Source organism: Pristis pectinata, chromosome 7 (assembly GCF_009764475.1).
Source record: "Pristis pectinata isolate sPriPec2 chromosome 7, sPriPec2.1.pri, whole genome shotgun sequence".
NCBI lineage: Eukaryota > Metazoa > Chordata > Chondrichthyes > Rhinopristiformes > Pristidae > Pristis > Pristis pectinata.
In genome coordinates, this window is record NC_067411.1 from 64,372,306 (window position 1) to 64,387,099 (window position 14,794).

General features: G+C 39.3%; 1 protein-coding gene across 1 annotated transcript in view; it reads left to right on the forward strand.

Moving 5' to 3' along the window:
* glis3 (GLIS family zinc finger 3) overlaps positions 1–14,794 on the forward strand; it is a 388,168-nt gene that overhangs the window by 321,682 nt on the left and 51,692 nt on the right. The window contains exon 9 of the mRNA XM_052020524.1: positions 8,890–9,071. Coding sequence (XP_051876484.1) covers positions 8,890–9,071 — 182 coding nt within the window. The remainder of the gene's footprint in view (positions 1–8,889; positions 9,072–14,794) is intronic.

Here is a 14,794-nt window from a genome sequence, read left to right on the forward strand (position 1 = left end):
TCTGAATTTCAGTGCCAGCTAAAAGGAATTGGGGTTGAATGAATCTTTGAATGGTGAAGTGTTTACTGCCTCAGGTCACTGAAAGAAGTAATTATGCAGTTTGGAAAACCAAGTAAAAACTTGGAAAGGCAGACACAGGAGTAGACAGAGACACAGGAAATTCTGCAGATGCTCGAATCTGGAGCAATACACAAACATCACACAGAACATCCTCACACGTGCAGTCAAATTCAGTGGAAATCCCATCTACCAGCAAATCACACACTTACCACTATCACAATTCCAATAAATCCTATAACACCATAACTAACAACACTATAAATGTGCTTTCAACATAAGCTTACCGCCAGCTCAAAAAACAGATCACCATTATCTTCTCTGTCACATTTCATAGTTTGCTCTTGCTGCATAACAAGTCAGTCTGCTGCATAACAAGGTCACCGAAACTTCCAGTAGATCAATAGAGGATGCCACATCAAAACTGACACTCAGCGCTCATTAAAACCTGAGTGCTATGCTGTGAGCCTTTAGCTGAACCTCTTGGTTTCCATGTGAGTTTCACTAGCAGAGTCACAATGTTGTTTTAACTTTGTAAAAAGGAAATAATTTCAATCCCGTGGAGCCTAGAATGCCACATTGATGCTGTGTGTCACTCCAGGAAGCCTCAATCATGATAACTGCCCATGTCTGCATTTCCTGAGGCTCTCCACTGAAGGGGAAGGACATGAATCCCCCTTTCCATGAGCCCTCTCTCCTTGTGAACTCTCAAATGCAGTATTGTGCTCCAAACTAGAACATGTAACAGGTATCATTTGTTGCTGCCTGGATTGATCTCAAAGCCAATAAGGTCATGGTGACAGATACTAACATCAACAGGCAACAGTAGTCCATGCATGTGTTTCTGACTAGATCTTTGTCAGCAGAGGATGCAGATCACTGCCACCACAATTCCTTCAGGTATCTTAGCCTTTACATGTCATTCTTTGATGTATGGCTTCTCAAAGAGTGTCAAGATATGTCACCTGGACAGAATCCTTTTCCCCTGTCTCCTTTAGACATCTCTGTAAGAGATGCTTTGCCTTTGAATCATCTCTTGCTGTCCCTGGACATACTGGAGGCTCACTGAGATCACAACTGAATGATCTCAAATGTGTGGCAAAGTTCACTGTGGCTCACTACAAAGAGCTCAGTTCCAACTCCCAAACAAACCTGCAAGTAATTGATGATCTCTGCAAATAACACAGGTGCAGGGCTGGCCCCCACCATTCAGACTGATTTCCTGTGTGGTAATTCCATTTACAAGAATCAATTTCACAGGGCAGGTCTCAATCGTGCATTGCATAAGCATTGCCGACACTTCTGTGCGCTCTGGGTGTTTCATGTCTGTAAGAGTGATGAGGTCAAAATGGCATGATTAAAAGCTTCATTACATGCCAAATGAATTATAAGATACCAATTGTTTTTCCCGATTGATTTTATGCCACAATTCAATCCCACAGTACTTATGTGCTATGTAATCAAATTTCTCAGTTAAGCTGTTCTATAAATATGGGACAGATTTCACAGTCAGAACCAAACAATGTCCCCTCTCTGCTGACTTCAATAAAAAGATATAAATTTATCTCAGTTTATCCTTACCGCAGAACTTGGAAACCACAGGGAGGATCCTCCATGTTTCTGAAACATTTAAAAACTTCTCAAACCTAAAAGAAACAAAAAGCTAAGTATTTAAAAAATTAACTCAGAAAATTGAAAAATCTAAAACACTTTACAATAAATTCAAACACTTTTAAATGTTTTAAAGGAATTCCAAGCGAATTGAAGGATGTTTTTAAAATCTTGGAAAGCTACAATGAATTGATAAACTATCTATAAGGATTTTTTAAATAACTAAACTTTTAACTGAGGCTGTCACATCCATTTCCTTCCATTTAAATCAAGGGCAAATGCCCTGGGCTGTTCCTGGGACCTAGTTCTCCAGTGAAGGCAAAAGGTGAGTGTGCAATATCAAGTGTCTTTCTTATGAGGATTCAAATGTTGGGAATCCAACTTGCTGCCCAGCAGCAATTTGCTGCCAGCATTTTTGGAATTTCTGCATTCACAATTTCACTGTCATTCATTATCTTGCAAACCTCATGCCAGATTGTTGTTAATACAGAAGTGGTATCAGCCTCATCAACATCACACAGGTCAATGATCACTTGTCAGGCAGTTATGGTACATTCATTTTATCTCTGAATTTGGTTTATTTGAAGGCAAAAGCAGGCTGCAGCAATGCCTTTTTGTCATGGCTAAGGATATCCATATGCCATCTCTGAGCACATACTGCTGCGATGAGGCCCTTAGGCGAACAGGACTGTTATCGAGAATAATATTGGTATTTTGAAGCAGTTCTTCAAATACTTTGACAAATCATCAGCACTTGATTGCTTAGTCTTTCCTGCCAAGGGTGTTACATTTGCTGTCATTTGAAGAACTTTGAAGAGTCCCATCTCTGCAGGAACTGGAAGCCAGGTCAGAGCAGCATGTAAACTCTAAACAGGTCTCACCATATAACAACCATAAATAAAGGAACTTTGATTAATTCAGCTTGAGCTAAATGAAATTCAGCTCAAGAATTGTTCTTTCAAAGACAGCAAATAACAAGAAAATAATGTGATCTTCTTCACTTCCTTAGTAAAGATCTGGGCACATGTTTAGCTCCTTTTTTTTACACATAATCAGCAAAAAACTTCTGGGCAAAATTAAAATACAATGTAACTAATGTTTTCACCCAAGTTGTGCTTCATGTCGGTAATGTGTGTTTCTTCCATTACATTTTTCCTTGGTGCTGAGGTGTAGTGTGCTGCCAGTAGCTCATAACTGACAAATAATTCTAAGTGCACAGGTCTTTGAGTAACATTGAAGGTTATAGAGAGTCAGAAAGTCCGCTACCTCCTTGTACTGATTTCTGTGATGACTCTCCAACTGTCTCAGCTGTTTTCTGGTGCACCTGTTGTTACCTGCTGCAGAGGTTGCAAATCGCATGGCCCTGAGAGACAATGGCTTTCCTGCTGCTGCTGCATGCTCCATCTGTGAGGGAATGGGTTTGTGGACTGCAATAAAGTATGTGAATTTCAACTTCATAAAGTATGTGAGTCCTGCAGAAGGGTCCTGACCCGAAACGTTGACCGCCTGCTTTTCTCCACAGATACTGCCTGACCTGCTGAGTTCCTCCAGCATCATCGTGTTTTTAACCTAGATTCCAGCATTTGCACTCCTTTGTTTCTCATGTGAATTTCAACTTCTAGGTTCTTTCTAGCAACATATTGAAAGCAGTTAACAGAGTCTCTTGTAATCACAATTCTTGATCTCTTAACATTTCTGCAGCTCAATAGAGTTAATTCCAAGGCGTTTAAGACAATAACACCAGAGGCTATAGTGGAAGTACCTCGTGCAATCCAGAAAACTTTCCTCCAAAACTGATAGCATGCTCTTTAGTGAGTATAGGTGAAAAGTTAACAAGTTGTAAGGAGACATTAACATACTTGGCTCAATTACTTGGTAGGTACCTTTATGTCGGCAGATCTCCTGATGTCTGACATCTTCTTCAGATTCTCACAGGTTTAGTAGGCTGCATCTATCCTGTTAATTATTCTTGATAGTTTTATTGCTACATTTTTCTAAGAGGAGTGCACATATGCACCAAAAGGGTCAGCTTTCTTTTCCTTTAAACACTCCTTCAAGGTGAAGCAGTTCTTCCAATCTACTGTGCTGCATTAGGTGCTCATGATTTAGTCTCCTCTACATTGAAGAAACCTTGCACAGATTTGGTAACCGCTGTGCAGAGCACCTCTGTCCAATCCACAAGGGTGACCCTGAGCTTCCAGTTGTCTGTCACTTCAATTCTCCATCCCACTCACATTCTGGCTTATCTGTCTGTGGCTTCCTGTACTATTCTGAGGAGACTCAATGCAGGCTTGAGGAACAGCATCTCACCTTCTATCTGGATGCATTGCAGCCTTCAGGTCTTAGTATCAAATTCAACAACTTCAGTTAACTACTTGTCTATTTCAGAATTGACCAGTTCTGCCGTAGGATATCTATCAGTAATTTGAACTCATTTTTCTTCTCTCTCCGCAGGCACAGTCTGATGTGCTGGGAGTTCCTAGCACTCTCTTTTTGATTTCAACATTCTCTTTTTGACTTCAAATTCAGTAACAACTCTGACTTGTATTTCGCAGTTTTACACATCTGTCTCTCTCTCTCTCTCTCTCACACACACACACACACACACACACACACACACACACACACACACACACACACACACACACACACACACACACACACACACACACACACACACACACACACACACACACACACAGCAAATTCATATTCTCACTTTCACAGGTCTAAAACATTACCTGAAACATTTTCTTTCCACAGATGCTACCTCACTTATTGAGTGTTACCAGCATTTTCTGTTTTTATTTTAGGCTTTCTTTATCTCACTTTATCCAGTGTGACTTCAAAAACAGAATCCCTGAACTAAGATATCCAGAGACAACACCAAATAGCTTAGATATGATTCCCTTCCCTCCTTTTACCAAAATCTAGTCTTTTAAATGGGATTAGTGTGGATGGGCTAGCATTGATGTAGTGGGCTGAAGGCCCAGTTTCTGTGCTGTACAACTCTACAGCTCTCAGATAGAATTGTAACTCTTGGCCATCCAAATATACCCTCAAATTGTGCAGAGAAGACCTACCCAGGCGATGACGCTAGTGCTCCAATTTCAGGGTGTTTGGTTGTGCAAAGAGGTTAGGAAGATGTCTGAAGTTGCAACAAAATCAATGTTTGTATATTATGATGTATTTGAGTCTGAACTTCTTGATCCCAGATCCCAAACTGATGGAAAACTTTGAGAATTTATGCACCACTCTGTGCCAACAAATAGCACAATTAGGAAGTGGAAAAATCAGAGGTCTAAGAGTGAAACAATAAAAACAAGCTATTTGTTATTAAAAATAGAAACATTAAGAACTTGTTAGTGTTGATTTTGATTTAGTCATTTAAGGAGTGCTAACATCTGCTGCATATCAACAAATGAAATATACCTTTAGACACTAAAACAACTACACTGATAGTCCCAGAATTAAGGACGTTGACCAGAGATGAAGCACAGGACAGAAACAATGAAAGGTTCCTCCTTCCCACCCCAACAATGCACTTTGTTCATACCAATTATTTCCTACAACACACACCACCTGATCACTGGTCATTTAACAGCAATTAGCTTTGTTCATGGTTAGCATGGTTTATACTGGCACGTAGACTGAGAAAGGAGAACAAGGAGGCAAAAAGAAAGGGCAGTATTCGTAGGATTAAAGTATAAAATCTCAAAGGGCCTGCATGTAATTTTTAGCTGATAGACATTTACACATTTCAGGATATTTTCATGTTCTATCCATATCTGCTGCAAGAGTTGTTCAGACTTTCACATCTACATCACAACCGCTTGTACCTTGAACCTGCAGATGAGATAGAAAAACGAGAACACATCTGATAAGATTGAGCCAGATCACACTCAACATGGCTGTGTCCCCTGTTCACCCTTCCACAATCTTCATGGTCCCACAGATCCACTTGAGGTGGAGGCTCAGTCCTGATAAGTGGAGCAGTTGGTGAGCAGTCAATGAGAATGAGGATTTATCCCAGACCAGGCTTGATGGCCTTTTGGCAATCACAGCCTTCAAAGACCTTGGCAACAATCCCTAAGTGTGGTTGGTAGCCAGAGGCATGTAAAAATAGTTGATTTAAATAGATCTAATAATTAAAGATCATTTAAAAATGAATTTAAATTATGTAAATTTATTTTAAAACATTTATATTCATTAAAATAAATGTAATAGTGACTCTTAAACACTGAGAAATTTAGTTTTAAGGGCATATTGATTGTTTTAGCACCAGCAGGTTTGCTGTTTAGCAGAAGAAAATTCTGATTTATGCAGAAACGCAAATGTGGATTGAAAGCTGTACAAAGAACATTTCGTATAGTACAAATGAGAGTATCAACACCAGTCCATTCTCAATGAATAATTCATGCCAAAAACACTACGAACTAAAGCATTCTTACCTGCACTTACCTTTACCATTGCTGGTCAGCAGTTCCTTTCAAATGAATTGGGCTGCCCTCAATATGGTAACCATGTCTGCCATAAAGTTAAGGGGCCAGTTACGAAGTTGATCCATCCCCTTCGGCTCGGCACAAATGAGCTCCACCTCTGGACTTGGCATCGAGATCTTTGCCAGAATCCAACATGTTCTGAATTTTGTGTTGCAATGTACAGGCAGAAATCAAGATGATACTGACCTGCACAATATTGTTAGTTGGCAGTTCTTTCCAGAAACACCAGCTGAAGGGAGCGTGACCAATGTCAATGTATTTGCTTCCAATGCAGCTGGAATTCTTTCAATGCAGTTTCCAATTTATCTGGCAGCACTATAAGCTGCACAGAAAAGATGGTTAAAGGGCAACTCAAATAATTCACTATTCACCAAGGTTCTCAGTTGATTGAATCCACACGTTTTACAGACATGAAGAGACAATTTTTTTCAAGCAGTTGAAGGACAAGCAGAAGCACACTATAAGCAAAGAAAGGCAAAAACAAATTGCACTTATATTGTGACTTTTTAACACTGAGGAATTTGGTTTTAAGTGCATATTGATTGTTTTAGCACCAGTAGATTTGCAATTTACCATTAGAAAATTCTGATTAATGCAGAAACTCAAATGTAGATTGAAAGCTGTCCAAAGAACATTTCCTATTGTGCATGTGAGAGTATTATTAATGACTATTGTGTCCAATGTCTGTACATGCTCAATGAATAATTCATGCCAAAAATACTACGAACTAAAGCATTTTCTTGCAATGGAAATCACTCATAATTATTTCATAGATGCAAAAGCAAATGTGCAATGCTTATGTCTGTCTGCTGAAGTTTTGAGTTTTATCCCTCGAGGAAAATATCCTGCCCAGTGATTTGCTCTGCCATCTGCTATTAGCAGCATAGAAAGACAGCTCATCTCACAACCCACCTAACACAGGCATTAGAAACAGAGAAAAATAGGAGCAGGAGTAGGCCATTCACTCCTTGAAGCCTACTTCACTGTTCAATACTTGACCTCTTGACCTCACAATCTACCTCATTATGACCTTGCATCTTATTGTCTGGCACTGCACTTTCTCTGTAACTGTAACACTTTATTCTGCATTCTATTGTTGTTTTCCCTTGTACTACCTCGATGTATTGATGTAATGAAATGGTCTGTATGGATGGCATGCAAAACAAAGTTTATCACTGTACCTCAATACATATGACAATAATAAACCAATTTACTAATTGACCAACACGATTACGTCGGATCCTTTATTTCAATACTGCATTCCTGCTCTCTCCCCATACACCTTGTTGCCCTTTGTACATAGAAATCTATTTCTTTCTTAAATGTATAGAGTGATTTGGCCTCCACCACCCTTCTTGGTGATGAATTCCTCAAGTTCACGACACTTGAGTGAAGAAATTTCTTCTCCTCTTACTTCTAAATGTCTTACTCCCTGTCCTGGGACTGTGATGCCTGGTTCAAAACACCTCAGCTAGAGAAATATCATCCTACATCCAGTTTTCAAACTCACTCAGAATTTTACATGCTTCAATGAGATCTCCTTTTGTTCTTTGGAACTCTAGTGAATACAAACGTGTTAAGTCCAACCCACCCTCCTACAACAGCTCTCCCATCCCAGGAATCAGTCCAGTGAATTTCACTCCCTCTATGGCAATGATGTGTTTTCTTAGGTAAGGAGAACAAAACTGAACATGATAGTCCAGGTGTAATCTCACCAAGGCCCTGTATAATTGTAGTAAAACATCCTTGCTCCTCTACTCCTGCAGTAAGATATCCTTTCCACAGTACAATCACCCAGTCTATATTTACTCTCCACTATAGAGATGAAATAGCAATTTGAGCAACAAATACAATGTACTCAACTGCAACAGTAATGCTCATAAGTTTTCATTAAAGGCCAACATATCAATTGTCCTCTGAACTGTTTGCTGCACCTGTCTGTTTGCTTTCTGCAACTGGTGTACAAGGACACCCAGATTCCTTTGAAAATCAACGTTCCTCAATCTGTCACCTTTTAAATAGTGCTCTGCCTTTCTGTTTTTTTTGTCATCTGACATGTTTTTTTGCCCACTTACTCATCTTGTATAAATGGCCTGGAAAACTCTTTACATCCTCCTCATAACTGACAATCCCATCAGTTTTCAAGTCATTTGCAAACTTATGTGTATTACATTTGGCTCCCTCATCCATATCATTGATATATATTGTGAAAAGCTGGGGCCCAAGCACTGATCCCTGCAGTACCAAACTAGTTACCACCTATCATCCCAAAAAAGATCCATTTATTCCCACTCTCGGTTTCCTGTATGTCAACCAATTTTCAATACATGTATTACCACCATGTGCTTTCATTCTGCACACTAACCTCTTACATGGGACTTTATTGAAGGCCTTCTGAAAATCCAAATACATCATGTCCACTGGTTCTCCCTTTTCTACCAGTTACATTCTCAAAAGATTTCATTAGGTTTGTCAAACACAATTTCCATTTCATGAATCCATGTTGTCTTTGTGGAATCCTGTTGATATTATCTAAACGTCACATCCTTTATAGTAGACTCCAGCATTTTGACCACCACTGATGTTAGGCTGACTGGTCTGTCATAGCCTGTTTTCTTTCTCCCTCCTTTTTTATTAGGCCTATATTATATAAAAGGCAACTTCTTAAAATTAAAATTGCCAATTTATCTCATGAACATCCTTGTTGGTTTGTCCACAGGTTTGCAGCCTCAGCTCCTTCTCCTCATCACATCAGTCCCAGGAGAGTTGCAGCGCCTCCTCCCTTGATGCACAGAAGAACGCCACAACCATCCCAAATACAACAATTTTCAGGATCCCACCTCAAACCTTACCCACCAATCACAGCCTCTTCAGCACAGCCTAGCAGCATCCATGTCCAAGGTAAGAAATAAGGAAAGTTAAATAAAGTCAAGACCACATGGGAAATTTTGCTATGAGTGAAGATTTCTGATGTCCTGTGATGAAAATTGATTAAAATTTTCCATTTTCCACCTGTAAATTTCTGATGGCAAATCTTGTTTCTGAAGGAGAAGTAGCCTTTCAGCTTCTCTGAAAAGAAAAACAGAGTTAATGTTTCAGATTGGTGACCTTTCATAAAGCCTGCATTTCACTTCCCTTCCTCTGTAGAGATGCAACTGTTTTTAATCAACTCCAGAAAGAGAAGAACAAAGAACAAACAGGAATGTCTGTGATGGGGTATTTCATTGGAATAGCAACAGAGGCTGAGACTGAAATGGAGTGGGTCAGGGAATTAAAGCAACAAGTGACCAGAAGCTCAAATTCTCCTTTGTGGACTCAGAAGTTTTCCACAGTACAATCACACACTCTATTTTTAGTCTCCACAATGTTGATAAGGTAGCATTTCGACCAGCAAATACAATGTACTAAACTGTAAGCAGTACCTTTAAATCAATGATTCATCTGCAGCTAATATTTGGAACTTTGGTTCTTGGGAAGGGAGGAGCTAAGAGGCCAAGGAGTACATCTTCTCTGCACGGAAGTTCCCTCCCAACAGAAAGAGAGGGAATATTCAGGGTGTTTGATAAGTGGGTTAGCACATTACAAAAGGAAGATTTCTTTCAGAATACTGAAAGAGAAGGGGAGAAAGAGATGTGTTTGGTGATGACATTTTGTTGAAGAAGGAGGAAATGGCACAAAATTATCCATTTAATACAGAGACTGATAGGATGGAAAATGAGGGCAAGAGAAACCTTGTATTTGAGGAAAAGGTTTGGAAGGGAAGAGATGGGGTTAGAGTAGAGGTGAAGGAAAATCTCCTCTCTCTCTTTCCCAAATCCACTCTCAGCTTCCCACTTCCTCCAGCCACAAATCCTTGCTCTCCACCTTCTGACCCTATTCTATTGTTTGATCTTCCATTCCCATTCATTTTGCCTTCCTACTCCACATCAAGTAAGCTAGTTTTCTCTCTTCATTGTCCAATTGGCTTGGATTTGGCTATTAATGGAAAGGATTCTGGCTACTGCAGGAAGTAATTCTTACTCATTCCCACCTAGGTTTACACTGATTAAAATTAATTTGCCTTGCAGTAGATTTATCACAGGAATGACATTGAAAGGAAGGGGATTTCAGTCGGAAAAGATAGGTATCATTCAACATTTGTATGCATACATTGATCTGTTTTTATACGAAACGCTTCAAAGTTACCTCACACCAAAGTCATACTTGTAACTATCATGCCAAAGTGTTAAAATGGGTGGTTAATTCCCTGATCTTTTATCATCAACTGAGGGATCTCCAACAATCTTCTCTCCAACTCTTCATTGATTTTCTCTGTTGCTCAGATAATAATACTCACTCCTGCTGATAAACCTATTCTACCACAATTTCCTTCAGATGAAATATCTTCATACTGAAACATTGGGTTTTAATTTTCTCCATCATCATGCATAGTTCTTAACATTCTAGATACCAGCCACCTTCTGAATGAAAAGTTAGCTCCTCTGATCACCTCTTAACCTCCTATCCCTTACCCTAAACCTACACCCTCTAGTCTATGTTTCTTGTTATCTACTCTATCTATGCCCTTCATAACTTGGTATATTTTCAGTTAGATGCCTCTGAGACTCCCTTGCTCCAAGGAAAACAAATCCAGACTTGAGGGTCTCCCTCCATAATTGAAATTTTCCATCCCAGACAACATCCTGGTGAATCTCCTCTGCACCTTCTTCACTGCAATCACATCCTTTCTATAGTGTGGAGAGAACACTGCCTGAGGGGGTTGTGGACTCACAACATGTAAGAAGTATCTTGAGGAGCAATTGAACCACCAAGGTATAGAAGCTTATGGGCCAAGTGCTGGAAAGGGAATCAAGATAGATGGGTACTCAGCGGTCAGCATGGATGTAGTGGGCTGAAGGTCTCTCTGCACTAAATGATTCTACGATCCTGTTTAAGTATGGCCTTGTCAAATTATCAACTACTGGATTACTTCAACTTCTCTCTCAAACCTACTAAACTGATGATGTGCTCTACTCTCACCATTAGCATGTCACTTTAGGTTTTCAACTGGAAAGAACAAGTTTGGATCTTGTCTGTTTAAAATTTGATATCAATCATTTTCAGATTACGTTAGATTTTTGGCCAAAATATGTGAAAAATTGCTATTACCAATATTAACGGATTAATGTTTAATCTATTTATATTATGTCCCTCTATTTCTTACTTGTATACTGGCTTTGGCCAAACAGATTAATGCCATTATAAACATAGCTGCAGAATAAATCATTTCAATCATTTTACCACAATCATATTCGGCCTACTGGTGTTACAGTTACTATTTTATTGTACCCTTGTGATAGCTAAGATTCCCACAGCTTTACCTTAGCAGCTTACAAACCATGCTAATAACTTCAGTGCCACTAAAGCAGACCAATATTAATCCTTCCTTCATGCTGGGAAAATACATCAATCCCAGTCCTTTTGAGATTTAGAGCCAGATTTTCTACATAATTTACACCGCTATTGTGCCGTTAATGAGGCAGCAGAAATGGAATGTTGTCCAGAGAAGCAATTGAAAACATAGGGACAGTTTTCCCCCTACTATTCACCCCTGTTCATCACATATCCAGGACAGGCAAGGATCACACAGGGACCCACTCTGCCTGCTCTCCATCACCTGCACTATTTTCGGATGACGTATTATCAGGAAACAATAAATCTGACATGTTCTCCAAATTTGCAAAAGTAACATGCACTACAAGGATGTTGATGTGTTCAAAGTGGATGCGTGATGACTTTTGAGAGAGTAGACAGGCGCTGTAGAAGGATTGTTTTTAAAATCTGTCAACATGCCTGGTGAAATCTATTTCACAGTAGGTATTCACAATTCAAATTCAGATAAACAATCTTCAGGCAAACATCCATGCAAAAGTGTAGTAAGAAGCTTCGGTAATCTCTCTTGCCCTAAAGAGATACAGCAGTGATGCCAAAGCCTTGAGCCCACCTAAGTCTTTCCATTAAACAGCCCTGCAGACACAAGTCTTGGCATCACAGAGAGAAATTTTCTCTTACTACTTCTTCCTTCCAGTGACAATGTTTGAGACTGGTGCCAGAAGTTCAGATGAAGCAGGGGAGAAGAGGGAGAGGGGTTAAAACACATCTATTTGAATGAGAGAAAAGTGTAATGAATTGCACTGTGTATTTCAAGTGTAATGCACTGTGTAATGAATTGACCTGTACGATCGGTATGCAAGACAAATTTTTCACTGTACCTCAGCACAAGTGACAATAATAAACCAATATCAATACCAATACCAATACCAAAAGAATGGAAATAGAGGTAAATTGAGAAGGGAGGAGAATCATTTAAAGGGTGAAATTGGTAGAGCTGGAAGGATGGGAAGATGAGAAGGGGATCAATCCAGTCTTCCTGGCCAAACAATAGTGCACTAATAAGCACATAATGTCTTCATTCAGCCATTTCCTGATTCCAGGTCCCAGGAAACCTGCCTGGCTACAAACCCCAAATTTCAATATTTTGATGAAGTCTATGCAATGTCCTTCTTCTGCACAATGGGGGACAGATGCCCATTGTAACTTAAAAACAGGACCAGAAATGTATATGGCCAATTGGATTTATTCTTCATGATTTTTAATCTTAAAGCCAAACACCGATTGAATTGTTAATGCTGTAGAGACAATTTACCAAGGAAGTTATAGTAAATCTCCATGACTTAGACCAACTAGAGAATTGCATTCATTTCTGGGCACCACTCCCTAGGAAGGGTATCAAAGCATTGGAGATGTAGATAAGGTTCACTAAAATGGCTACATGGATGTAGGATTACTGAAATTTTGAGAGGACAGATGAAGTATGTCCTCGTTAGAGCAAAGATAATTGAGAGGAGTTTTAATAGGTATTCAAAATTATGAGTGGGGATTTGATATCAAGAAACTGATGTCACTAGCAGATGGGATTGTAACCAGAAGAAACAGATGTGAGGTAAAAAAAACAAAAAGGGCTTTGGGAGATTTCTTTGAAACTTTGTGAACTGTTGCCATTTGAAAGGGAGTGGAAGCCAAATCAATAGGAACCCTCAAAAGACAATGGTTGTAAACATAAAAAGAAACATTTGCAGGACTGTGTAGAAAAAGCACAGGAGTGCAATTAATTGATGGTTCTTTCAGTCAGCTGGCATGGGTACAATGGGCCAAATGGTCGCCCATGGTAATGTATGTTTCTATAATGGTATAAACAGAAGACCAAAAAACTAAAACCTTGAGATTTAGAGATACCAATACCTGGGGGCTATAATGTTAAATCATTCACTTTCTTTATAGTCAGCAGTTGAATTGTAGGTACCTGTCTACCTCTTGGCCACTGCAAGTATAAATAAATACAAAATTATTGTTCTAGCATCCATAGAGTTCCAAACTTAGAAAGACATACTCCGTTCCATGATTTATCAGTTTAAGGTTGAACTTCACCAAGCCAGGCATGGGTAGAAATTTTAATCATCTTTAGTTGTCCCATCTCAATGCATTAAAAAGAGGACAATAGTGCTGCTTCATCACTTTTAGTTTATTTCATAATATCAGGTGGCTGTGGGAAGCCAGTTCTAACAGTCACCATCTCCTGCAGTTCACTACCTTGCTGTTCCAGCTTGTTTGGTATGATTTAAAGAGCTGTAGCCATGGTCACTGAACTTTCAGCTCATTCTGGTACAAAACAATAGTGACATTTATCTATCTCAATGTGCAGTCTTAAACTTGTCAGTTCAGTTTAAATTGGCTGTACCAGGCGAGAGCAGCTTCATGGCCAACATGCCTTTTCAACAAAGAGCAGTAAACAGTTTCCCTGCTGAAGACTGGATGTCTTGGAAGCCTATGTGAATCTCCAAGTGTTAGTGCTTAAACAGCAAGCAGTCATGAAATTGATCCAAGATTGACTGTTCCATGCACTCCATAAGCTACTCAGTTGTGCAACTGTTTTCTTCAAACAAAACCAAAGGAAGGTTTTTCTAAAGACATTATTGAAGGATTTGTAGGCCTATTCTCATATTTTCATACCGTATTACTTTGAAGATTACAATAATAGTTTCATGCTTTAAATCTACCAGAATCAGTCACAGTTCTTCAGTCCTTGCTATTATTTAATGTTGTTTGGTTCTATTTAGCAAAAACATTTTGCTGCTACCATCAACAGTTTTCTATTTTGTGCTGATATTCACTGCTTGACAGTTCCGATATGCTAACTGATATGCTGTTCATACATCTGCATAATTTAGGGTGATGAATAGAATACTGGTTCTGGTATTAAGTATTTACTTTTGAAAGATATTTCTGGCAAATGTTTAATAATTTTCATCACATCCATATGTACTCCACCCCCAAAACACCTCAGTTTACAACTTCAAATGGCCAAACTGTTGAAGATGCCACCCGAATGTGATTGAACAGATCAGTGGCAGGCTGAAAACCTACTTCCACTAATGGACTCTGCTGGAGGGACCCTGCAATAACAGAGAGCATGTGACGTGATTTGAGATGATCTCTTTCCTGGAGCAAACTGTGAAGGGTCTGCCCTTACCAAAGGTTGACGAGCAGGAGCAGAAGCAAAAAGAAGGCAGAAGAAGATTAGGAAG